A 25,371-nucleotide genomic window follows, 5' to 3' on the forward strand; every position below is an offset into this window, starting at 1 on the left:
AAAGTACAGCATAAGAAATACAGCCAATAACATTTTAACAACTATATATAATGTAGGATGGTACTAGATTTATCAGAATGATCACTTTTTATGTTATATAGAGGTCTATTATGCTAAGTGAAATAGGCCAGTCAGATAAATATAAATACCATATGATTTCACTCATGTGTGGAACCTAACAAACGAACTGAACTAACAAGCAAAACTGACACAGACTCATAGATGGAACAAAAAGGACAGCTACTGGGGGGAGGTTAGGTGGTGGAGAGATTGAGGAATAAAGAAATAGGACTCATGGACATGAACAACAGGGTGGTTATTTTGGGGGTGAGGGGGCACAAGGGGGCTAAGTGGTAATGAAAAAATAAAGATTATATATTAAAAATAAATGTCTAATCACTGTGTTGTACACCTGAAACTAATATAATACTGTATATCAAGTGTAACTGAAAAATAAATTTTAAAAATGAGCAGCTTAGCAAAATAAGCCAGGTGGTGAAAGACAAATACCATATGATCTTACCTTTAACAGGAACCTAATCAACCAACCAAACAAACAAGCAAAATATACCCAAAAACATTGAAATTGAGAACAGGCTGACAGTGACCAGAGGGGAGAGGGGAAAGAATTTCACGGGAAAAGGGGAAGGGTTTGCAGGAACACATATAAAGAACACATGGACAAAAACAAGAGGGGGTGGAAACGGGAAGTGAGTAGGGCTGGGGCAATGGGCTGGGATGGAAGTAAAAGGCAGAAAACTGTACTTGAACAGCAATGGAAATAAAATAAGATTTTAAAAAAGAGCAGCTTAAAATTAGTTCCTGCAAATAATTTGTTCTTTTTGTTTTATTTTATTTTTCAATTACAACCGACATTCAATATTTAAAAATTTTTATTAGGTTATTGGTTAGTAAAATTATATGGGTTTCAGGTGTACAATTCTATAGTACATCATCTGTATATCGCATGGCATGACCACCACCTAAATCAAATTAGTTTCAACCATATAGCATAGTGGTTAGGCAATCATATACTTCACAAAGTGATCCCCCTGATATTTCCAGTACCCACCAGGCACTATACCATATTGAAGCAATTCTGCCAACAATTTTTTTATTTTTAAAAGTACCTTAAATTTTTTTTGAGTTACAGTTGACATTTATCATTATAGGGGTTAGACATTTATGTAACTTACAGAGAGATCCCCCAGTAAGTCTCGTGCCCACTTGACACCATACATAGTTATATTAATATTATTGACTATATGGCCTATGCCATACTTTACATCCCCATGACTATTTTGTAAATGCCAGTGTGTACTTCTTAATCCCTTCTTCACCTTTTTCACCCAGCCCCCTCCCACTTGACAACCATAAGTTCCTGCAAACAATAATTTATTGGATAAATGCCTATATTGAAATTTTATTCTTGCTCTAACAAAAATTGCTACACTGCTGGCATAAAACAAACAAATATCTATCTTAAAATTCTAGAAGGTAAGAGGTCTAAAATTGTTCTCTTTGGGCTATAATTCAGATGTCTGCAAGACTGGAGTCCTTCTGGAGGCTCCAGGGAAAAATACACTTCCTTTTTAAAAAAAATTATATTGTATTGATTATGTTGTTACACTTGTACTGATTTTTTCCCCTCTCCCCATTCCATCCAGCACCCTCTGCTCCCTCAGGCAACCCCTCTGCCATTGTTCATTTCCATGAGTCTTGTGTATAAGTTCTTTGGCTACTCCATTTTCTTTTTAAAAAATAATTATTTTATTGTTGTTCAATTACAGTTGTCTGCATTTTCCCCCAACTACTCCCCACCCACACCAGCCAAACCCGCTTCCCTCCCTTGCTTCCATCCTCCCCCTTGGTTTTGTCTATGTGTCCTTTATATTAGTTTCTGAAAACCCTTCCCCTCATTATCCCCTCCCACCTCCCCTCTGGTTACTGTTAAATTTTCTTAATTTCTATATCTTTGGTACATTTTGCTTGCTTTTTTTCTTTTGTTGATTATATTCCAGTTAAAGGTGAGATCATATGGTATTTGTACCTCACCTCCTGGCTTATTTCACTTACCATAACACTCTCTACTTCCATCCATGCTGTCACAAAGGGTAGGGGCTCCTTTCTATCTGCTGTATAGTATTCCATTGTGTAAATGTATGATAGTCTTTTGATCCACTCATTTACTGATGGGTACTCAGGTTGCTTCCAGCACTTGGCTATTGTAAATTGTGCTGCTATGAACATTGGGGTGCATAGGTTCTTTTGGATTGGTGTTTCAGAGTTCTTAGGATATAATCCCAGCAGTGGAATTGCTGGGTCAAAAGGCAGTTCCATTTTTAGTTTTTCTGAGGAAATTCCATACTGTTTCCCACAGTGGTTGTACCACCCTAATCCCACCAACAGTGCAGTAGGGTTCCTTTTTCTCCACATCCTCTTTAACACTTCTTTGTTGATTTGTTCATGATGTCCATTCTGATGGGTGTGAAGTGGTGGTTCATTGTGGTTTTAATTTGTATCTCTCTGATGGCTAGCGATGCAGAGCATCTTTTCATGTATCTCTGGATCCTCTGTATGTCCTTCGTGGAGAAGTGTCTGTTCAGGCCTTCTGTCCATTTTGTGATTTGGTTGTTTGTCTTCCTGGGGTGGAGTTGTGTGAGTTCTTTATACATTTTGGAGATCAAACCCTTGTCCGAGGTATTATTGAAAAACATGTTTTCCCATACAGTTGGTTCTCTTTCCATTTTAATGCCATTTTCTTTGGCCATGCAGAAGCTTTTTAATTTGATGACATCTCAATTGTTTATTCTTTCCTTTATGTCCCTTGTTTTAGGGTACATATCAGTGAAGATGCTGCTGCATGGAATGTCTGAAATTTTCCTGCCAATGTTTTCATCTGGGACTTCTATGGTGTCACAACTTATATTTAAGTCTTTTTTTAAGATTGTATTTGTTTATTTTTAGAGAGGGAAGGAAGAGAGAGAGAGAGAGAGAGAGAGAGAGAGAGAGAGAGAGAGAGAGAGAGAGAGAGGGACATCAATGTGCAGTTGCTGGCAGCAGTGGCCTGCAACCCAGGCATGTGCCCTGACTGGGAATTGAACCTGCGATGCTTTGGTTCACAGCCTGTGCTCAATCCACTGAGCTACACCAGCCAGGGTTATATTTAAGTCTTTTATCCACCTTGAATTTATTTTTGTGTATGGTGTAAGTTGGTGATTGAGTTTTATTTTATTTTATTTTTTTTTGCTTGGAGCTGTCCAGATCTCCCAACATGATTTGTTGAAAGGGCTATTTTTACTCCATTTTATGTTTCTTCCCCTTTGTCAATTATTCATTGACCATAGAGACTTGGGTTTATTTCTAAGTTCTCTATTCTGTTCCATTGATCTATGTGTATGTTATACCAGTACCAGGCTGTTTTGATTATTGTTGCCTTGTAATACAGTTTGATGTCAGATACTGTCATCCTCCCTACTTTGTTCTTCTTTCTCAAAATTGCTGCAGCTATTCGAGGTCATTTATGGTTCCATATAGATTTTTGAAATGTTTGTTCTATACCTGTGAAATATGTCATTAACATTTTAATAGGGATTGCATTGAATCTATAAATTGCTTTGGGTAGTATGGACATTTTGATGATGTTAATTCTTCCAATCCATGAGCATGGTACATGCTTCCACTTGTTTGTGTCCTCCTTAATTTCTTCAATGTTGTATCATTTTCTGAGTATAGATCTTTTATCTGCTTGGTTAGGTTTATTCCTTGGTACTTTATTTTTCTTGTTGCTATATCAAATGGGATTTTTTCCCTGGTTTCTTTTTCTAATATTTCATTTTTTGGTCTACAAAAATGCCTTTGATTTCTGAGTATTGACTTTGTATCCTGTTGTTTTGCCAAATTCACTTATTAGGTCGTGTAAATTTTTGGTGGAGTCTATAGGGTTTTTTATGTACACTGTCATGTCATCTGCAAACAGTAACAGTTTTGCTTCCTCCTTTCCATTTGGATGCCTTTTATTTCTTTTTCTTGTCTGATTGCTGAGGCTAAGACTTCCAGTAGTGTGTTGAATAGCAGTGGTGAAAGTGGGCATCCTTGTCTTGTTCCTGATCTTAGTGGGAAAGCTCTAAGTTTTTGTCCATTGAGTATTATGTTGGCTCTAGGTCTCTCATATATGGCCTTTATTATGTTAAGGAATGCTCCCTCTATTCACACTTTGATGAGTGTTTTTTATCATAAATGTGTGTTGTACCTTATCAAATGATTTTCTGCACCTGTTGATATGATCATGTGACCTTTGTCTTTGCTTTTGTTTATGTAATGTATTACATTTTCTGATTTGCAAATTTTGAACCATCCTTGCATCCCTGGGATGAATCCCACTTGGTCATGGTGTATGATCTTTTTATGGTATTGTTGGATGAGGTTTGCCAATATTTTGTTGAGGATTTTAGCGTCTATGTTCATCAGCAATATTGGCCTAAAGTTTTCTTTCTTTGTTGTGTCTTTATCTGGTTTTGGGATTAGGATGAGGCTGGCTACATTAAAAAAGTTTTGGAGTCTTCCATCTTCTTGAATTTTTGAAATAATCTGTGGAGGATGGAGTTTAACTCTCCCTTAAATGCTTTGTAAAATTCTCCTGTGTAACTGTCTGGTCCAGGGCTTTTGTGTGTCTTAAGCTTTTTGATTACCGTCTCAATTTTCAACAGCTGTTATTGGTTGTTCAGGTTTTCTGCTTTTTCTTTATTGAGTTTTGGAAGATTATACATTTTTAGAAATTTGTCTATTTCACCTAGGTTTTCAAATTTCTTGGTATGCAGCTCTTCATAGTAATTTGTTACAATCCTTTGTATTTCTGTGGTACCAGTTGTAATCTCTCCTCTTTCATTTCTGATTCTGTCTATTTGGGTCCTCTCTCTTTTTTTCTTGATGAGACTACTTAAAAGCTTGTCAATTTTGTTTATCTTTTCAAAGAACCAGCTCCTGGATTCATTAATCCTTAGAATTGTGCTTTTAGTCTCTATGTCATTTAATTCTGCTCCTATCTTGGTTATTTCCTTCCTTCTACTTGCTCTGGGCTGTCTTTGTTGTTGCTCCTCGAGTTCTTGTAGGCATAGAGTTAGGTTGTTATTTGAAATGTTTCTATCTTTTTTAGGTAGGCCTGTATTGCTATGAACTTCCCTGTCAGTGCTGCCTTTGCTGTGTTCCATAAGTTTTGGGTTGTTGTGAGTTCATTTTCATGTGTTTCCAGGAACTTTTTGATTTCTTCCCTAATCTCATTCTTGATCCATTCATTGTTTAATAGCATGCTATTCAATCTCCATGAGTCTGAGGGTTTGGGTTTTTTTTTTCCTTGAGGTTGGTTTCTAGTTTCACTCCCGTGTGGTCAGAGAAAATGCTTGGCATGATTTCAATTTTCTTGAATTTGTTGAGGCTTGTTTTGTGTCCTATCTTTGGTCTATCTTTGAAAATATTCCATGTACATTTGAAAAGAATGTGTATTTTTGTTTCTTTGGGATGAAAGATTCTGTATTTATCAGTCCATTTCATACAGGGCATTGTTCAATGTATAATATCTTTGTTGATATTTTGTTTGGAAGATCTGTCCATTTTTGACAGTGGGGTGTTAAAATCCTCCACTATAATTGTGTTGCTGTCAATATCTTTCTTGAAGTCCTCCAAGATTTTCTTTATGTATTTGGGTGCTCCTCTGTTGGGTGCATATATATTTACAATGTTTATGTCCTTTTGATGGATTCTTCCTTGAGTATTATGAAGTGACCTTCTTTGTGTCTCTTTATGGCCCTTTTTTTGAAGCCTATTTTGTCTGATATGAGTACTGCTATCCCGGCTTTTTTCCTGTCCATTTGCTTGGAATATTTGTTTCCAGCCCTTCACTTTCTGCCTGTGTAGGTCTTTTATCCTGAGATGTGTCCTGTAGGCAGCATATGTATGGGTCATATTTTCTTATCCATTCTGCTATCTGTGTCTTTTGATTGGAGCATTTAATGCATTTACATTTAAGGTTATTATTGATAGGTACTTATTCATCGACATTTTTTGTACCTGTGTTCCTCTCTTTTTCACTGTTTTTCTTCCTGTTCTTAAAGCAAACCCTTTAGCATCCCTTTGCAAATCTGGTTTGGAGGAAGTATATACTTTGAGGCTTCTTTTGTCTGTGAAGCTACTTATTTGGCCTTCCATTTTAATTGAGAGCCTTGCTGGATAAAGCAGTCTTGGTTGCCAGCCTCTAATTTTCATTACTTGGAATATTTCTTGCCATTCTCTTCTGGCTTGAAGCGTTTCCACTGAGAAATCAGTGCTAGTCTTATTGGGGTTTCCTTGTATGTTACTTCCTGTATCTCTTTTGCTGCCTTTAAGATTCTCTCTCTATCTTGGAATTTTGCCATTTTAATTATGATGTGTCTTGAAGTGGGCCCCTTTGGGTTCCTCCTGATTGGGACTGTCTGTGTTTCCTGGACTTGTGTGACTTTTTGTCTCATCAAATTAGGGAAGTTTTCTATCATTACATTTTCAAACAGGTTTTTTATCCCTTGCCCTTCTTCTTCTTCTGGTATCCCAATTATACAGATATTATGTTTTATGCTGTCCTGCAATTTATTTAACCTCTATTCATTCTTTCTGAGCCTCTTTTTTTTTTTTTTGTTCACTCTGGGTGTTTTTTTTCCTACCTTGTCTTTCCAGCTTGCTGATCCAATCTTCTGCTTCATCAATCCTGCTTTTGATTCCTTCTACTGTGTTCTTCAATTCAAAATTGTATTCTTCATTTCCTCTTGACCCTTGTTGATAGTTTCTGTTTCCTTTTTCATGTTGCTATAGTTTGCAGTGAGTTCATTGTAGTTTCCCTATAGTTTTTGGTAATTCTCTGTGAGCTCATTGAGTTTCCTAATAACCATTGCTTTGAACTCAATATCTGATAGATGAGTTGCCTCTATTTCATTTAGCATTCTTTCTTAGGCTTCCTCCTTTCCTTTCATTTGGGGATTGTTTCTCTGTCTTCCCATTGTTTGTGAGACTCTTCTTGTTAGCCTCTGATTCTTAAATTTATCTGTTCTAACTCCCTGGGTTTATGGTGTGAACTTCTGTGGTAGAATACCTGTGAGATTCAGTGGTGTAGTCTCCTTGATCTCCCAAGCTCACTGGCCTTGTGCTGTTGTTTATGTTGGCTCTGTGTATGTCTTTGGGTTTTGATTGTTGTTGGGTCTTTCTTTGGTGGTTTCTTCCCACCAGCTGGTTAACTGAGGGTCACTCTGACTTCCACCTCTTGTAATCTGTTGTGCAGGTATGGGCAAGTTGTGTTGAAGCTAATTCTTCTGTGTGTACAAGGTTTTGAGGATTCTCTCTTGCTTTTGTCCAGTTGTTTGTTCTGAGTAATTTCTCCACAATTAGGTTGTATTTCCAGAGAAGTCCTGGGTTGAGTTATTGTGGCTTCTGCTCCCTCCTTCACCTTCTTCTGTTGTTATCTGTTGGTGGTTCCTTTGTTGGTGGGTTTTCTCTTCCAGCAGGTATCTTGGTGTTCACAGCTTCCACCTACTCTTTTTTATGATCAGTTAGAGGGGGAAGGCAAAATCGTTTAAGACAGCAGTGTGTATTCTATGATATTTAAAGTATCAGCCCATAAAGAAGAGATAGGAGATCCTTTGGATATGTATAGTGTTAACCATGATATTTTACCCAATATCACTTTTGCCACTTTTTAGAAAGGGTGGAAAGAAGACAAGACTCCTGTTGGGGTGGGGGGAAGATTGTGAGTGGGATCTAGGAAACAATGAGCTTTTGGGAGATCAGATTATGAGGTAAAGTGAGATTAAAGGATGGAAAATAGGTGTAGTGTGTGAGAGAATAGAGTTAACCACAACAGTAATAAATTTCAGGAAACAGTGAAGTGAGCTAAGACCTGGGAGGGGTGCTGTGTAGGGTTTACAATTGTATGGGACAGCAATTATTTACAATAATAATGGAGCAACAGTCATGTTACAGAATCTATGTGATTTAGATAACAAGAGTAGGAAGTATAAGACCTAGAATTGTGTGCTAATGGAACACAAGTGAAGTGAAAGACAGGAAATTAACAATATACTATGAAAGAGAGAACAAGGGAAACCAGTCGAACAATGCAATTTAACCAGCCAAGTGAAGAAGACTAAACAGAAAGAAGAGAAATACAAAAATACTAATAAAATGAAAGATGTAAGAATAATGAAAAAAATATACAATAACTTGCAAGTTGTTGGGAGTAGCAAAGTCAAACTTGTCTCACTGTCTCAACTGTTGGGATACCCCCTCTTTAGGTCCAACTCTGGTCTTTTCACAGTTCCAGATTTAATTGTGTCACTTGTGGGAATTTAAAAAAAGAAGGAAATAAAAAGGGAAAGAAAGGAAGAAGGAATAAAAAAAAAAGAAGGAAAAAGAGGAGGAAGGAGTCAAAAGAAAAAAATTACTTAAAAAAAAAAAAAGCCTCCTGCTGGCTTCAAACTGGCCAAGCCAGTTCTGCTGGTCTTCCTGGCTGCTGCAGGCTGAGGGGGTGGGAGGATTCATTTTGCTTCTCTCCCTTCCTGAGGGGCACTTGGCCAACCTCCAGGGGCAATCCACACCCTCCCCCCTTCTTGCTATTGGCTGTCCTAGATGCTAGAGACTCTCAGTGCTCCCTCAGGCCAGTTCAGCCTCCACCTCCCAACTGAGTGAAGCCCAACTGAGTGAAGTCCCTCTGGGGATTCCCAACTCCCTGAATCCTCTAGATCTCTTCTGCAGAGACATCTCTGCCTTCATCCCAGAGAGCCAGTTGGCCCTGAAGGACAGGGGTGCAACCATGGCTGCCACTGCAGACGCAGGTGTGTGCCTCCTCTGCTGTTTCCCCAGTGGCACAGAGGTTGGGTGCACTGTGCCTCTGTGTGGCAGGGTCAGGCACACTCCATCCTGGGCCTGAGGGTGTGGCCGAAGGAGCAGCCGCTGTCCTTCAGGTGCAGGTTTGGGTGCCCACTCTCCCTGGGGCTATGAGTGTGAGCTCAGGGGGCCTTCCAAGCTGTGCACTCTTCCCGGGGCTTCAGGTGTGGGCGTGGGGCTTTCTATGCTACTGCAGAAGTGTTGTGGGGCTGGGTGGGGAGGAGACCAGAGCGACTACTGCAGGAGAATTCCCTAAACAGCTGCCGAGTCTCTTTTTTTCACTTTTTCTTTTTGAAAAAAATCCTCCTGCTTAAGCCTGCCACTCCATTTAAGGGCCTGGCCTCTCATGCAACCAACCTCTCTGACTAGTCCAGGAACTATCCAGGTCAGAGCCCATAATGGCCCAACTCTCAGCTCTCCCCAGCCAGCATCCACAGTCTCAGTAGGTGCTCACAGCCCCTTTGTATTTGCCACTTCATCCTTATTCCCCTCTCTGAAATTTCAAGCAACCTCATCTCTTCCAGTGCTATTCAAACCTTGTTTGGCAGGAGAGGGAGATGTTTACCTGGCTCTGTCCCAAGAACCCTGCAGCAGATTTAGCGGGTGCTGGACCTGGGGCTGCAGCTGCCCTGGTCCCTGTGCTTGTCTCAGGGACCTTCTTGTCCTGAAGCATTCTCCTTACCATCTGATTTTTCAATGTCCTCTAAATTTTTGGTCTTCAATCTTCATATATACTGGGGTACTGTTGGCTGTTCACTCTGTTCCTCAGAAGATTGCTAGGTGTTCCACCTGTTTGCAGGGGGAGGTAGACTTTGCTCTCATCTACTCCCCCCACCACCTTCAGATCCCTTTTTATCACATCTTTTTATGCATTTGTCATTTCATTGGAATATTTAATCCTTTTCCATTCAAAGTAATTGTCAATAGGTATGTAGTTATTGTCATTTAATTAATTGTTCTCAGGTTGTCTTGTATTTCTCTATTGAGGGCACATAATAGAAACACCAAATGAATGCATCAAAAAGTGGAAAACCAGATTGGTACTTCTTTCCCTGTCTCACCACCCCCTCCTCTCGTTCTCTCTCTCTCTATCCATCTTCCTCTTCACATCTAAATTACTAAATAATTTTTTAAAGAAATATTTTGGTTGGGACTTTGGCCTTTGGCCTTTGGCCCTGAACATGAGCTTCAGAACCTGTTCCATATTCTCCACAAACTACCAGACCCTGGGCTTCCTCAGTTGCACAGCCACCAGCCTAGCCAGCCAGCCAGCAACTCAACCAGGGTCTGTTCAGGGTCTGGGGACTCAGGATCTCAGATCTCCATCTCCCACACTACCAGCGTGTGGGTCAGCTATGGATCTGTGGGTTCTGGCTGCAGGGATTACTGGGGGTCTGGCAGGCATAGAAAGTATCCAGAGTCAGAAGAAGACTGTGCAATGTCTGTATGACTGCCTGGCCTTCTACCTGGAGACAGTGAGAATCTTGGAGGCTGATAAGTGGAGATGAGAAAGAAAAATGTGGAAATATCTGGAGAAGAAGAGATCCCAGTACAGAGACTGGGAACATCATTTCAAGACCATCGAGGACCTGAGGGCTCAGGTCTTTGCAACTTCTGTGGGGAATGCTCACATCGCTCTGCAGGTTGACAATGCCTGTCTTGCTGCTGAAGACTTCAGAGTCAAGTAGAGTCAAGTACAGAGTCAAGTGGAGCTGGCCATGTGCCAGTCTGTGGAGAGGAATGTCAAAGTGTGTCTTTTACTTATTTACTAGAATGTCTATTTATTTGAATTCAACTTCTCTAAAAACAGAAATACTTCAGTTTATCATGCTTTCTACTCTCATATAGACTTTTTCTCTTTTGTCCATTATCTCACTTTAACAAAGCTTTTCCCAAGTTTCAGTAAAAAATATTTGGAAATTCCCACTTATTTCCTGGGGCCATATGGACTTCCTAAGAATACTTTCTTCTCAAATGGCACATAGGATGTCAAGAATTTTCTTTCATGTTACTGAAAGAATATTCATGAGTTGTATTACCCATGTGAAATAAACTCCACTTGTTAACTAAGTCTGTTCATGTGATGTTTTCACAGGGAAATGTAAAATACAATTTCCACTCTGGTCTGTCCTTCTAGTCTACTTCACTCCCTTAACTATTCTTCCTGATAACATGGGCTTTCACATTCTGCAGATTTTTTTTTTCTGGTCAAATACATTTTTAAAGGATTTTTTACTGTTGTTCAAGTACAGTTCTCTCCACTTGTCCCCACCACTTTCTCCAACCCCACCTACCCCCACCTCCCACCTCCAATTCTTCCCCCCTTTTGGCTTTGTCCATAGGTCTTTTATACATGTTCCTTGATGACCCTCCCATATCTTTCCCCTGTTATCCTCTTCCCACCTCCCCTGTGGTTACTGTTAGTTTGGTCTTTAAAAAAAATGATTTTATTGTTGTTCAAGTACAGTTGTCTGCATTTACCCCTAATCACTCCCTCCACACCCCAGCCATCTTCACCTCCCTCCCCTGCTTCCATCCCCACCTTGGTTTTGTCCATGTGTCCTTTATAGTTGTTCCTGAAAACCTTACCTCTCTTCCCCTATACCTTCATTATTCCCTCCCACGTCCCTTCTGGTTACTGTCAGATTGTTCTTAATTTCAGTGTTTCTGGTTATATTTTACTTGTTTGTTTTGTTGATCAGCTTGTTCTTTATTTCAAGGTCTCTGCTTATATTTTGCTTGCATGTTTATTTCATTGATTGGTTCCACTTATAGGTGAGGTCATACGGTATTTGTCTTTCACCACCTGCTTATTTTTAACTGCATGCCTGTTTTTATTTTCTCATTCAGTTCAGTGTCCGCAATGCCTACCATAGTCCCTGGCAAACACTGATTATCAAATACATATCTCCAGGCAAGGTCCACATGGAAAGGTTAATTTGTTCAACAGATTGACCTAATATGAGCTTCAGTCAAAATTAAACTTAAAGGTGGGAAAGCATTACTTATTTGATTACTCTGCAAAATATTTTTTTCATGCTATGATCTACTTCAGATGTATAGAAAATGGGTTATATGTGCAGGGGCCGGTTTTCACTTAGGTAAAGGATGGTTAGTATATTTCAAATTTTATTACTCAATTATTTTTCTGTTTGTTCTTCAAAATTATAGTGCTGTATTTAAATATGATTCCTCTGTATCTCTAAACAAAATATCTCCACTACTCTAAAATTTGGCCTAATTATGAAATAGACAGCAAATGAACTATGTCAATATCATTGATTCATATCTCCTCATGTGCTGGAATCTCTTCCATCTCAATGACCAGAGAGTGATGCACAAGAGGGCTTGAATTGCTTCTGAAGCCTGTGATGCAGGGTCACTAGTTTTATGCTAAACATGCAAATCCTTCCAACCTATCCGCATTACTTGGAAGGAACCTAAATAGAGTCAGTTGTTAATTCAGTTATCCAGATAAATTCCAATAATTGAATGATCACAAATGCTGCCTCCAAATCTCAGAACATATACCAAAAATTAAGAAATGGAGGGTTATTAATAATTGCCCTCAGTTTTGTTTGCCTGGATTATTGTACCAATTAGCTAATGCTGTATAACAACTTGTCCTAAATGCTATATTATTATAATACCTTTTTTCTCAAATGGGTTTATGTGATGGGAATTGTTCTGATCTGTGCCCTGAATTTCCTGAGTCTGCATCAGCTGTGAGTCTCTTTATTGAGTGTCTATGGCTCATCTATGAAGTTATGTAAGGCTCACTTGCACCCTGTCTTTACATCAGTTTACTCTATTTATATATGTAAGCTAATCTTTTAGTTTATAAAAATATGTGATTTGCCTTATATTAATGCTACTTTTTTATATCCATTTAACACACATTGCTCCCTACCCAGTGACATTTCTGCCTCCCCTGTTAAAGTGTGACTCAGCTACCTCCATTCTACATCTTACCTTGAACCATTCATCATTAGATTTTTTTCTTACTCATGTTTAAAGTGTACAGTTTGCTGAATTAAAGGGGCTTTACAGAATTAAGAATACTATGTTGCATGGGTCCATGTTTACATAATCCATAGATATGTATGTACAAAGGTTTTAAGTTCATTGTTACATAATTCTGAAAAACTGAATCTCCCTGAGCCCATTTTCTTATTTCTGATTGTAATGTGGGATAATAATAAATCTAATGAATATAGTGAAGAAAAAATAGAATGTACACAAATATTTTGTTAAGTCCAGGACTCTCTTATGGGTTAGTAGTGTGTTTATGTGTATATGTATATGTGTATGTGTATATATAATATTTATATGTATAAATGTGATTTAACAAATAAACATTCAATTGCATAGTATACATAAATGGGCTCAATAATCCCATCTTTGATGTTGAAATAAAATTTGAGATAAAACTGGAGAGGATAGAAAAGAAAATTATGACAGCTTGAATTAAAATGAAGATTTAAAAATGTAGAAACTTTTTTTTATGAGATCCCATTTGTTTATTCTTTCCTTTATGCCCCTTGCTCTGGGGGACATATCAGTAACAATGTTGCTGTGTGAAATATTTGAGATTTTCCTGCCTAGGTTCTCCTCTATGTTTTTAATAGTGTCATGGCTTATATTTAAATCTTTTATCCACCTTGAATTTATTTTTGTGTATGGTGTAATTTGGTGCTCAAGTTTCATTTTTTTGCATGTAGCTGTCCAGTTATCCCAACACCACTTGTTGAAGAGGTTGTTTTTACTCCATTTTATGTTGCTGCTCCCTTTGTCAAATATTAATTGACCATAGAGACTTGGGTTTATTTCTGGGCTCTCTGTTCTGTTCCATTGGTCCATGTGCCTGTTTTTATGCCAGTACCAAGCTGTTTTGATTACAGTGGCCTTGCAATACAGTTTGGTATCAGGTAATGTTATCCTTCCTACTTTGCTTTCCTTTCTCAAAATTGCAGCAGCTATTTGGGGTCGTTTATGGTTCCATATAAATTTTTGAAGTGTTTGTTCCATATCTTTGAAATATGCCATTGGTACTTTAATAGGCATTGCATTGAATCTGCAAATTGCTTTGGGTAGTATGGACATTTTGATGATGTTAATTCTTCTAATCCATGAACATGGTATATGTTTCCATTTGTTTGTGTCTTCCTTGATGTTTTTCTTCAGTGTTGTGTACTTTTCTGCATACAGGTCCTTTACCTCTTTGGTTAGATTTATTCCTAGGTATTTTATTTTTCTTTTTGCTACGTTGAATGGGATTTTTTTTTCTTGATTTCCTCTTCTGCTGTTTCATAGCCAAGTGTTGGAAGCAGCCTAGGTGCCTATCAGTAAATAAATGGATCAAAAACTATGGTACATTTACACAATGGAATTCTATGTAGTAGAAAGAAAGAAGGAGCTCCTATTGTTTGCAACAGCATGAATGGAACTGGAAAGCATTATGCTAAGCGAAATAAGCCAGACAGTGAAAGACAAATGCCATATGATCTCACCTTTAACAGGAACCTAAAGAACAAAACAAACAAACAAGCAAAATATAACCAAAGACTCTGAAATAGAGAACAGTCTGACAGTGTTCAGAGGGCAGAGGGGAGGGAATTTCAGGTGAAAAGGGGAAGGGTTTACAGGAATAAGTATAAAGGACACATGGACAAAAACTAGGGTCAGATGAAAATGGGAGGGGAGGGCTGGGTGGGTGGGCTGGGCTGGGAGTGAAAGATAGAAAGTTGTACTTCAACAACAATTAAAATAAAATTAAAAAATAAAAATAAAAATGCAGAAACTTACACACAAAGATTTTAAGTAGTATGGTTTTCTGTTTGTTTTTTTTTTATCTTCATCTCAGGACATGTTTCCATTGATTTCACAGACAGAGGCGGGTGGGGAGAGAGAGAGAGAGAGAGAGAGAGGGAGAGAGAGAGAGAGACTCAAATGAGAAAGATTGATCTGTTGCCACACATGCACGCCCCAATGGAGGATCAAACCCCCAATGTAGGCAAGTGCCATTACCAGGAATCCAACCCACACCCTTTTGATACACAGAACAATGCTTCAACTAATTGAGCCTCATGGTCAGGGCAGTTACCTTTAATTATTTTCCTTTCTCAATGTCCAAAGACCTCGAAGTCAGAACTATGTTTTCTTTTATACAATAGGGATCTCTGTACCAGCTAATGGGGCAGAATCTCCAAATTGACTTTAGATTTGTTTTTTCTGCTTATTGGGTGTTTCAACAGAAAATGTCCTTACCCAAGGGATGCAAATAAATGAACTGAGGTCCTTAACGTCACTTTCCCCTAAAAATGACTGAATAAGTGTCTGCATAACATTGTTATTGCTGCTGTAGCAAATCATCACACTATGGGTTTAAAGGAAACAAGTTAATACACCTACAGATCTGGGGGTCAGAAGCCTGATGAGTCAATGAGCAGAAAGCAAGATGTCTGTAAAGCCAGGTTCCTTCTGGAGGCTTCAGGGAGGGTCTCAATTCCTCTCTTACCCCAGTTTCTCCTGCCACTATGCCCTTTCTCCATCTTCAAGGCCAGCCGTGTAACATCTTCCAGTTTCCCTCTGATTCCAACTATTCTTCCCTCCTGTTCCAATGTTAGAACCACAGTGAGTACATTAGTCCCACCTACATAATCATGGCATCTTTTCTTAAAGTTAGCTGATTAGTCACACTATTCCATCTTCTACTTGAAGTCTGTCTTGCACTGAAAAAGTAACATATTACAAGTTTATTGGAATTATGATGTAAGTATCTTTGGAAACTCATCTTTTGCTTACAGCAAATTTTTCTTCAATAATAATTTTCATGGTGTCACACAAGGGCCCTTATGCAAACAAATCAAATTAGGTACTTTTCAGAAACATATCATATGATGTCATTCATGAATCCTTGAAATAATTGAACAATGAAATTATAACAGCTTCTGGAATGAGTGAATATACACTATCTATTCAAAGTTACCTGCAAACGATTTTTGGTTCTGAAGACCTAAAAGTACCTACACCCGACTCTGACATAGATCCAGCCATACTACTCAAAGTGTGGTCCAGCGAGCAGCACCTGCAGCATCAACACCACCTGGGAACTCATTGATTCTAAGAACCCCTGGGCCCACCAGGACTTGCATTTGAACAGTAAACCTAGGTGACTTATATGCATCTTGAAGTTGGAGAAGTGCTGGACCATACTAGACTTTGTCACCTTCTCATGTTGACAATAGGGGTGGGATAATTATTTGTGATGGATACTGTAGGTGGTTAGTAGCCTCTGTCCACATGTTCCAGGGGCAAAATCATCTCAGGAGGAGAAACACAGGCCCAGAGTTTGAAAACTGGAAGCAACCTGACAGATTTCAATCAAGGTCCATCTCTCACTTAGTTCATAACTTTGAGCAAATCACTAAAGCCCTTCCAGCCCCATTTCTGCAAAAGGAAATGCAGTTCATGATAGTAATACCTAATAGAATGGACTTTTCAAGAATTATATAAAAAAAGTCAATAAGGTACTAAGTTCAGATTATATAGCATAAAACTATCAAAGGGTATTTCTCATAATTAACACATATTTTATAATGAGGCACTAAATGACAACTCATAACTTGTGATATTATTAAGAAATTTCTATTTATTTTGACAAATGCATCAGGAAGCCAGGCAGTGTGGTAGCCAGAATTGCATATCAAAGGAACACACTTCTCCCCTCATTGAAGAGGGGATAACAATACTCTGGAGACATTGGGGCAGCATTGCTACCACAAATGAGTTCTTGGGTATCAAAGGGTCTATCTGATTTTGATGAATGTCATAGTCTCAGACTTTTGAGAAAATGTTAACTCAGTGTTAGAAAAAGGTACTAGGAGGTGAGACCTCTGGGAAGCAGATGAGACCCAAGAAAAGGAGTCATAAAATCTAAATCCACCTGGCCTCTAACATGGTCTTTTGAGATCTGAGAATCATTAGGAAAAATTTCTTCCTGTTAATTGCAGAGGCCCGGCGGGAAATCATGTACTTAGATGTAGGAATAACACAAGGGGAATGTGTCTGATGAGCCAATATACAGAAAGTTGTGAATATCTCCCCATGCAGTACCTGAGCTTGTACAATGATGGTGGACAGGACATGGTTGTTGCTGTTGATTCCTAAGACTTGCTCAAGAACTGATGCTTCACTCCATCCTGTCTTGTGTAGGACAGAGCTTCAGTCTCCATCATCAACCCTACAAGGAGCAATTGTCACTTACACACAGAAACCTTCCTTTCAGAAAACCCATCCAGGGGATTCTTAGAGCCTGGTATGTACATTAGGAAAGGGTCAGATAGGCTGGAACTTGAGAACTTTACTGCGTCACTAGGACCCTAATCATCCCAGCCCTGAGACCAGATATCTCTGTTTGTATTCCTGGTTAAGGAACTAATTTATACTTAATTTACTTAATATGTTAACAAGGATGTATCTGTTTGAATCTGCTCTCCAGGGCCAAGTAATGGGAATGGGAGTCCAGTCAGATGATGCTGTACAATGAGTGAGATGCATGAAATGGCTACAGGAAAATGAAAACACTTTTGTGGAGTTGTGTTGTTTTCAGAGACGAAATGGAGCAGTAGCTGTGGACAGCAGTGCAGTGAAGTGAGTGTTTGTTCTAAATTCCTAAGATGGGGTGTATTTAAGCATGTTTTGTATTCATTGAAAGATCCAACCAGTAGAAGTAGACAGCATCATGCAGTAGCAGTTAGGGAGACAGACATTGCAGTGTCTTCTTTCATGATACATATTCACATAAGAAAATATTTAATAAGTCTAAAATGGAATACTGAGTAGTTTTACTTCATTACTGGTGAGGCTCATATATTTTTGGATTTCGTGTCCTTTTATCTATTCAAACAGTTAGTAGAAATTCCTATCCCACACTTAGCCTTTCCATGCAGTGCACATTTTTCTATGCATTGAATGAGAGATTCAGTCATTCTCTTGGGAATATAAATTGAGGACTAAGCCAAAGAGTATAGCACGCTGAGAAAAAATAGTTTTGAAATTCAGTGATGAAAATATTAAGGCCACACATTGTACCTTAAATTTTAATGACCCCAAGACATCCTAGTTCATGTTTATATTTATGCCATGATGACTTCACTGTCCCAGCTAACGGGGTGGAAATCTCCAAATATTTTTTAAAATTTCTGTTGTATTCCCTGTGGATTTTCAAAGTAAAATACTTACCCAAGGAAACTAACAAATGCAGACATTTTAACTCAGCCCCTCCATCACATGTCACTGCATGACTGAATCTATTAGACTGCTGAGACTGCTGGGAAGCACTCCCACACCAGTCGTTCTCAGTGAGCACAGATATGGGCATACAGTTCTAAGGGTCAGAGCCTGGGTCCAGTCTCACTTGCTAATCTCAAGGTGTCTGCAGGGCTGGGCTCCTCCTAGAGGCTCAGGGAAAAACCTGTCTTCACCTTAATTCCAGTTTCGGTTCTGACCACCTGCATTCCTTGGCTCAGGGCCCTCCCTCCTTCACTAAAGCCAGCAGTGTCACATTTTCTCCTGGCCTCACTCTCTGAATCTAGGGGAGCACTGTGCTGACCTTGTCCCCCTGGATGATCCTGCTCATCTTCTACCTTCAAGTCAGCTGAGTAGCAGCCCTGTTCCTTTTGCTACCCTCATCATCCAGTTCATATAAAAACATCATATTCAAACATACTGGGGATTAGGATGTAGATATCTTACAGAGGTCCAAATCCTGCATGCTAAAAATTGTTTTTCAGAATACTATGATTATGTGTCGCTCAAGGGCCCTTACACAAAGGAAGCACAGATTCAATCATAGCCTTTGGAATGGGTGAATACACTTTTCCTTCAAAACCCCATGCAGAGACAACATTTGGATCACAGGGATGAAAGTGACTGCAACTGAGTCTAACATAGAACCACAGCCTTTCTTTCCAGAGAGTGGTCCACAGACCGGGACCTGCAGCATCAATACCACCTGGGTGCTTGTCAGAAACACAGCTTCTCTGAGCCTAAAATATCTGCTGAGTCAGGTTCTGCATTTGAACTAGAATTTTGGGTACACTATATGCATTTGAAACCTAGGAAGTGCTGGTCTAAACTGGATTTTGTTACCTTTTACAATTTACATTTGGGGATGGATTATAAATACAGGGATATTTATTTGTGTGAGCGTGAATTTTAGGTGTTTAGTGGTATCCCTTCAGGCATTATTGCTAGGTGTAAAATCATTTCCAGCTGAGACCCACTGGCTGGAAGAATCCAGAAAAAATCATAACCAAGGCCCATTATATACTCTGATATTACCTTTGAGCAAATTGCCAAACCCCTTCAGGTCTTTTCTAAGGCCTTGGTACTGGCCATCCCCACTGCCAACTACACACTTGCTCATACAATCTTGATCTCCCTCCCTTTCTCTCTTGAGTTGAGTGCTCAAATGTCACTTGTTGGCAGGTCTTGCATAAAAACCCATGAAAAATAGAACGGCCTAGATACTTTCCCTTTAGACCTGCTGTTGTTTTCTTCATAGGATTTGTATCATGTGTAATGTTATATTTATTTCTATTTTTTTGCCTCTACATTCTTTCCCCAATATTGGCTTGTAGGAACTTGTGTTTTTCAGTACCATCTATTCACAGATTAGACAGTGCAGAAAACACAGTCAGCACTTAATTTGTATTCCTGAAAACTTGAATAATTTCTCACTAATACTGTAGTTAGGCTAACACCTTAGGGGAAAAAACAGATTGGATTGAAAATTCGTGCTCTGATGAACACTGAGAAACCATAGAAGAAAACAGATCCATGTCAAAATGCTGAAATCAATATCTTAACTACAACATATAAATTGTAGCATTACAGCTATGTGAGTAATACTGCTTTGTGTGAAAATTACTCCTGTTCTTTTTCTCTTTCTTGAAAGTCACCTCCACCTCATGGATTCAGGAAACTTTACAAGAATGTCAGAATTTCTTCTCCTGGGACTATCAGAGGACCCAGAACTACAGCCCTTCCTATTTGGGCTGTTCTTCTGCATGTACCTGATCACAGTGTTGGGAAACCTGCTCATCATCCTGGCTGTCAGCTCAGACTCCCACCTCCACACACCCATGTACTTCTTCCTTTCCAACCTGTCCTTGGTAGACATTTGTTTCACCTCTACCATTGTCCCAAAGATGCTACTGAACATCCAGACACAGAGCAAAGTCATCACCTATGCAGGCTGCATCACTCAGATGTGTTTTTCCTTACACTTTGCAGTGTTGGATGATATCCTCCTGACTGTGATGGCCTATGACCGCTTTGTGGCCATCTGTCACCCCCTGCACTACATGGTCATTATGAACCCCAAGCTCTGTGGACTACTGGTTCTAGTGTCTTGGATAATAAGTGCTCTGAATTCCCTATTACAATGTTCTATGGTGTTGAGGGTGTCCTTCTGTCCAGACTTGGAAATCCCCCACTTTTTCTGTGAACTCAATCAGATGACCCAACATGCCTGTTCTGACACCTTTCTTAATAACATTGTGATTTATTTTGTAACTGTACTACTAGGTGGTGGTCCCCTGGCTGGAATCCTTTACTCTTACTCTAAGATTGTGTCCTCCATACAAGCAATCCCATCAGCTCAGGGGAAGTATAAAGCATTTTCCACCTGTGCATCTCACCTCTCAGTTGTCTCCTTATTTTATGGTACAAGCTTGGGCGTGTATCTCAGCTCTGCTGTTACCCACAACTCACAGTCCAGTGCAATCGCCTCAGTATTATACACCGTAGTCACACCCATGCTGAACCCCTTCATCTATAGTCTCAGGAACAAGGACATAAAGAGAGCTCTCAAAAGATCTTTTGTGGTGGCAGGTACAAAAGGGACAATCACTTGAGGCCAAAAAAGTATCCTTGCCTTCTTTGCCCTAAGATTCAAAACCAGAAATTGTGCGATAATTTAATCAGATTTTTGGTTTTGAACTTGCTTATTTCATTTCTGTCCTGGAATTTCCTTTGTTTGTTTCAAGTTCTCTACACAGTTTAAGCCACCATTTTATTAAGCTTTCTACTTTGTCTATTATATAGACAGTTTTCCCTTTGTCCATTTTCCAAAAATCAAAAAGTTTTTTCCAGCCTTGATCAGATATATTTGAAAGTGTTTCTTTATTTCTGTGTCAACAATGATGTCTTTAGAATAATTTCTTCTCAAATGACATACAGGGCCAGTAGAAGTAAGGCTTGATTGTGTATGGTTGGTAGGGTACATGAATGCTTCATATGAGATGGACAACAATTTCAACATTTCACCTAAAATGTCATATGGTGTGTTTCACTGTGATAGTGTTATGTTACAGAATTACATGCTTATGACTTTGTAATAAAAAAGGAGCTTTATTAGTGCCAGACCCTATATATTATTGTAAGTAATTTTTTCTTGTTTTGTAGATAGAGTAGTAAAGGGTTTTCTAAAAGAGCATTTTATAACATGTTGATTCTTGTATAAAATTCACAAAAATTTTATGTATATTCCTGTGTGTAATTCCGAAAGAAGTTTGAGTCCTGGATGTATCCACAGATATGTCTGTTGTCTGACGTCCTTTGATCTTATTGAAATTTCTCCTAATTAAAAATAAAAATGCATCTATTTCAAGTTCCAAAGAAAAATAAATAAATTAAATTAAAAGTGAAAATGAAAAGGGAACTCCATCATTGGGGGCATAACAACGAGTGCTTATGCAGCAGCTGTGTTCATGCATCTGGCACTGTGATTACAAAAAAGATCAGAAACAAGACAAGGTTGTCCAATTTCACCACTTCTATTCAACATAGTATTGGAGATCCTAATGAAAGCAAACAACAACAACAAAAATAAAAACAAAACTGATCAGACAACCAAAAGAAATAAAAATGTGGGGAAGCTCCACCTGCAGCCCCCTGCCCTGCCCTGGCTGCCATGGATGAGAATAAGTCTACCAAGACATGATCTGCTTAGCTGATCTCTCAAATAAGAAGGACCAAGAGCTTTTTACTCAATGGGCTGGTATTAGTTTTATTTTTCACAGGAATACAGGTAAAGCTCATTAATCATTGTCAGGCAGTAAGGCTCAAACAACAGATAATATACAAAGAACTCTGAGGTCCTATTCTGAGTCAGGGTCTGTTAGCTAAAGGGCTACAAAACTTTGGGAAACAAACTCACTTCCTGCTTGGACCCTCATCATTTAATTGAGAGCATTCTAAACAAAGCAGGTTTCACAGGATTTTACATATTCTTTCTTACGCCTGAATGTTCTAGGGAACCTGCCCTTTCCAGCACAGGGCTTCACTCACAACCAGCATTGTTTCAGGCTTAAGTCAGGCAGGGGATGTAAGACAGCCAAGAGATTAGGAGGCTTCTTGCAGACAGAATGAGGACTCAGGCTATGTAAAATCCAAGGGGCGAGGGTCCATCACCCCCTCTATCTATAGCCCCTCAAGTCCTTCCCTGGGGCCTCCCCATGATCATGCCTCTGTCTTAGATCGTTCCACCCTTGGGGAATCTTACCCATCACTGGCTATCTGATCAAGCATTAGGGGCCAGGCAGACTGAAGAAAAAGGAGCAGAAGTGGCACTCCTGCCAGGGAGAGAAGCTTTGTCTCCTTAGTGGCTTATGGTCTGAAGGTTATTCACTCAGCCTTAGCTAAGGGGGCAGGGGAGGGGGAGGTTACAGCTTCTGAAACCAGGCAGGGCAGTTCCCAACATAAAAGGCATCCAAACTGGAAAAAAGAAATCAAAACTGTCATTGTTTGCAGATGACATGATAGTGTACATAGAAAACCCTATAGACTCCACCAAAAAAATTACTTGACCTAATAAGTGAATTTGGCAAAACAGCTGGATACAAAGTCAATATTAAGTAATCAAAGGCATTTTTGTACACCAACAATGAAATATCAGAAACAGAAACCAGGAAAAAAATCTCATTTGCTATAGCAACAAGAAAAATAAAATACCTAGGAATAAACCTTCCCAAGAAGATAAAAAGACCTGTACTCAGAAAACTACACAACACTGAAGAAAGAAATTAAGGAAGACACAAACAAATGGAAGCATGTACCATGTTCATGGATTGGAAGAATTAACATTATCAACATGTCCATAGTACCCAAAGTAATTTACAGATTCAATACAATCCCTGTTCAAGTACCAATGACATATTTCACAGATATAGAACAAACATGTCAGAAATTTATATGGAACCATAAACAACCCTGAATAGCTGCAGCAATTTGAGAAAGAAGAACAAAGTAGGAGGGATCACAATACCTGATATCAAACTGTACTACAAGGCCACTGTTATAGGAGACTGTTCTGCATGGAAGTGGGAAATGTAGCCCAGCTCCCACTTGGAAAAACCAGTGGGGAGTGAAGTCTGGCACACAGGACCCACGCCCACAGATAGGTTCTCCTATGGGGAATCAGGCCTGCATTGTACTAGTTTGCTATGAGACTTGTTTTTGCTAAAACTCCCTCACCTTGAATTGAGGCAGCAAAAGTTTATTGTTTAGTTATATCTCTAAAGTAACCTCCTAAAATCTGTGCTAAACCTCCAAAGTATGGACTGTAACCAGTTCAACCACTTTTCCCCTTGATCTGAAACATCCTTCTCTTTGAAGTAATTAGCAACATTCTTTCCTTTGTTATCTGTAAAAGGTAATCACCTATAGTGAACCTGCGCATAGTAAATGAGGACCATCCTCAATGTAATGTACCCAGAAAAGCAATAAAAGCCTGTCCATGCAGGGGTAAGGGCTCTCTCTGTCACTCAGAGAGTGGCCATACTATCCCTTTTTCTCCACAGCACTTCTGTAGTCTGTGTGAATTTGTTCATTGGAGCCACAATACACAGACTTGGTGGGCCAGAGTCTGCATCACACTGTAATCAAAACAGCCTGATACTGGCATAAGAATAGATACACAGACCAATGGAACAGAATAGAGAGCCCAGAAATAAACCCAATTCTCTATGGTCAATTAGTGTTTGACAAAGGGGGCAGAAGCATAAAATGAAGTAAAAATAGCCTCCTCAACAAATGGTGTTGGGAGATCTAGACAGCCCTACATGCTACACAGCCCCCAAAAAACAAACAGAAAAACCTTGATCACCAACTGACACCACACACAAAAATGAACTCAAAGTGGATAAAAGACTTAAATATAAGTAGTGGCACCATAAAAGTCCTTAAGGAAAACATAGGCAGGAAAATCTCAGATATTCTATGTAGCAATATTTTCACCAATATGTCCCCTAGAGCAAGCAAGGTACATAAAGGAAAGAATTAAAAAATGGGTTCTCATCAAAATAAAAAGCTTCTGCATGGCTAATGAAAAGAGAACTAACCACATGGGAAAACATATTTGCCAACAATACCTTAGACAAGGGTTTGATCTCCAAAATATATAAAGAACTCACATGAGTCCATCCCAGGAAGACAACCAACCAAATCACAAAATGGGCAGAAGACTTGAACAGACACTTCTCCAAGGAGGACATACAGAGGGCCCAGAGGTATACAAAAAGATGCTCAGCATCACTAACCATCAGAGAGATGAAAATTAAAACCACAATGAGATGTCACTTCATGCCAGTGAAAACGGCCATCATAAACAAATCAACAAACAACAAGTGTTGGAGAGAATGTGGAGAAAAGGGAACCCTAGTGTATTGTTGGTGGGAATGCAGACTGGTGCAGCCACTGTGGGAAATAGCATGGAATTCCCTCAGAAAACTAAAAATGGAACTGCCTTTTGACCCAGCAATTTCATTGCTGGGATTATATCCTAAGAACCCTGAAACATCAATCCAAAAGAACCTATGCACCCCAGTGTTCATAGCAACACAATTTATAATAGCTAAGTGCTGGAAGCAACCTAAGTGCCCATCAGTAAATGAATGGACAAAAAAACTATGGTACATTTACACAGTGGAATTCTATGCAGCAGAAAGAAAGAAGGAGCTCCTACCCTTTGTGACAGCATGGATGGAACTGGAGAGAATTATGCTAAGTGAAATAAGCCAGGTGGTGAAAGACAAATACCATATGGTCTCACCTTTAAGTGGAACTTAATCCACAAAACAAACAAGCAAGCAAAATATAACTATAAACACTAAAATTAAGAAGGTACTGACAGTAACCAGGGGGGAGGTGGGAGGGGTTAATGGTGGAAAAATGTGGAAGGGTTTTCAGGAACAACTATGAAGGACACATGGACAAAACCAAGGTGGGGTGGAATCAGGGGAGGGAGGTGGGGATGGCAGGAATGGGAGGAGTAGTGGGAGGAAAAGGCAGACAAGCATACTTGAACAACAATAAAAAATTTGCACTATATGTAAAAAATTTATGAAATATGTAAATTCAGGGAACTTATATATTAAATAAAATTTTATGTTTTAATATATT

General features: G+C 39.2%; 2 protein-coding genes and 1 long non-coding RNA gene across 4 annotated transcripts in view; all 3 read left to right on the forward strand.

Moving 5' to 3' along the window:
- Positions 1 to 6,457: 6,457 nt before the first annotated feature.
- Positions 6,458 to 9,885, forward strand: LOC118502299. Its single transcript, XR_004905009.1, has 4 exons — positions 6,458 to 6,598; positions 6,852 to 6,857; positions 7,991 to 7,994; positions 9,868 to 9,885. It is a non-coding gene; the product is annotated as an uncharacterized LOC118502299 (long non-coding RNA).
- Positions 9,886 to 16,973: 7,088 nt separating this feature from the next.
- Positions 16,974 to 25,371, forward strand: part of LOC114503704 (olfactory receptor 7A10-like) — a 78,352-nt gene continuing 69,954 nt past the window's right edge. The window contains exons 1-2 of one of the 2 annotated variants that reach the window (XR_004904689.1): positions 17,099 to 17,221; positions 17,405 to 17,523. Coding sequence is in view for 1 of the 2 variants with exons in the window: in XM_028521341.2 (XP_028377142.2) it covers positions 17,091 to 17,221 (131 nt within the window). In the remaining variant the exon portion in view is untranslated. Of the gene's footprint in view, positions 17,222 to 17,404; positions 17,524 to 25,371 lie in introns of those variants that run through there. The other variant, XM_028521341.2, reaches the window with a different exon arrangement.
- LOC114503701 (olfactory receptor 7A10-like) lies at positions 19,819 to 21,487 on the forward strand. Its single transcript, XM_028521340.2, has one exon. The coding sequence runs from the start codon at positions 19,878 to 19,880 to the stop codon at positions 20,823 to 20,825; it is 948 nt and encodes a 315-aa protein (XP_028377141.1). The 5' UTR covers positions 19,819 to 19,877; the 3' UTR covers positions 20,826 to 21,487.

Source organism: Phyllostomus discolor, chromosome 8 (genome assembly GCF_004126475.2).
Source record: "Phyllostomus discolor isolate MPI-MPIP mPhyDis1 chromosome 8, mPhyDis1.pri.v3, whole genome shotgun sequence".
NCBI lineage: Eukaryota > Metazoa > Chordata > Mammalia > Chiroptera > Phyllostomidae > Phyllostomus > Phyllostomus discolor.

What these genes read in the sequence shown, in the direction of transcription:
- LOC114503701 (XM_028521340.2), top strand. Translation starts at nt 19,878, where the DNA reads ATGGATTCAGGAAACTTTACAAGAATGTCAGAATTTCTTCTCCTGGGA.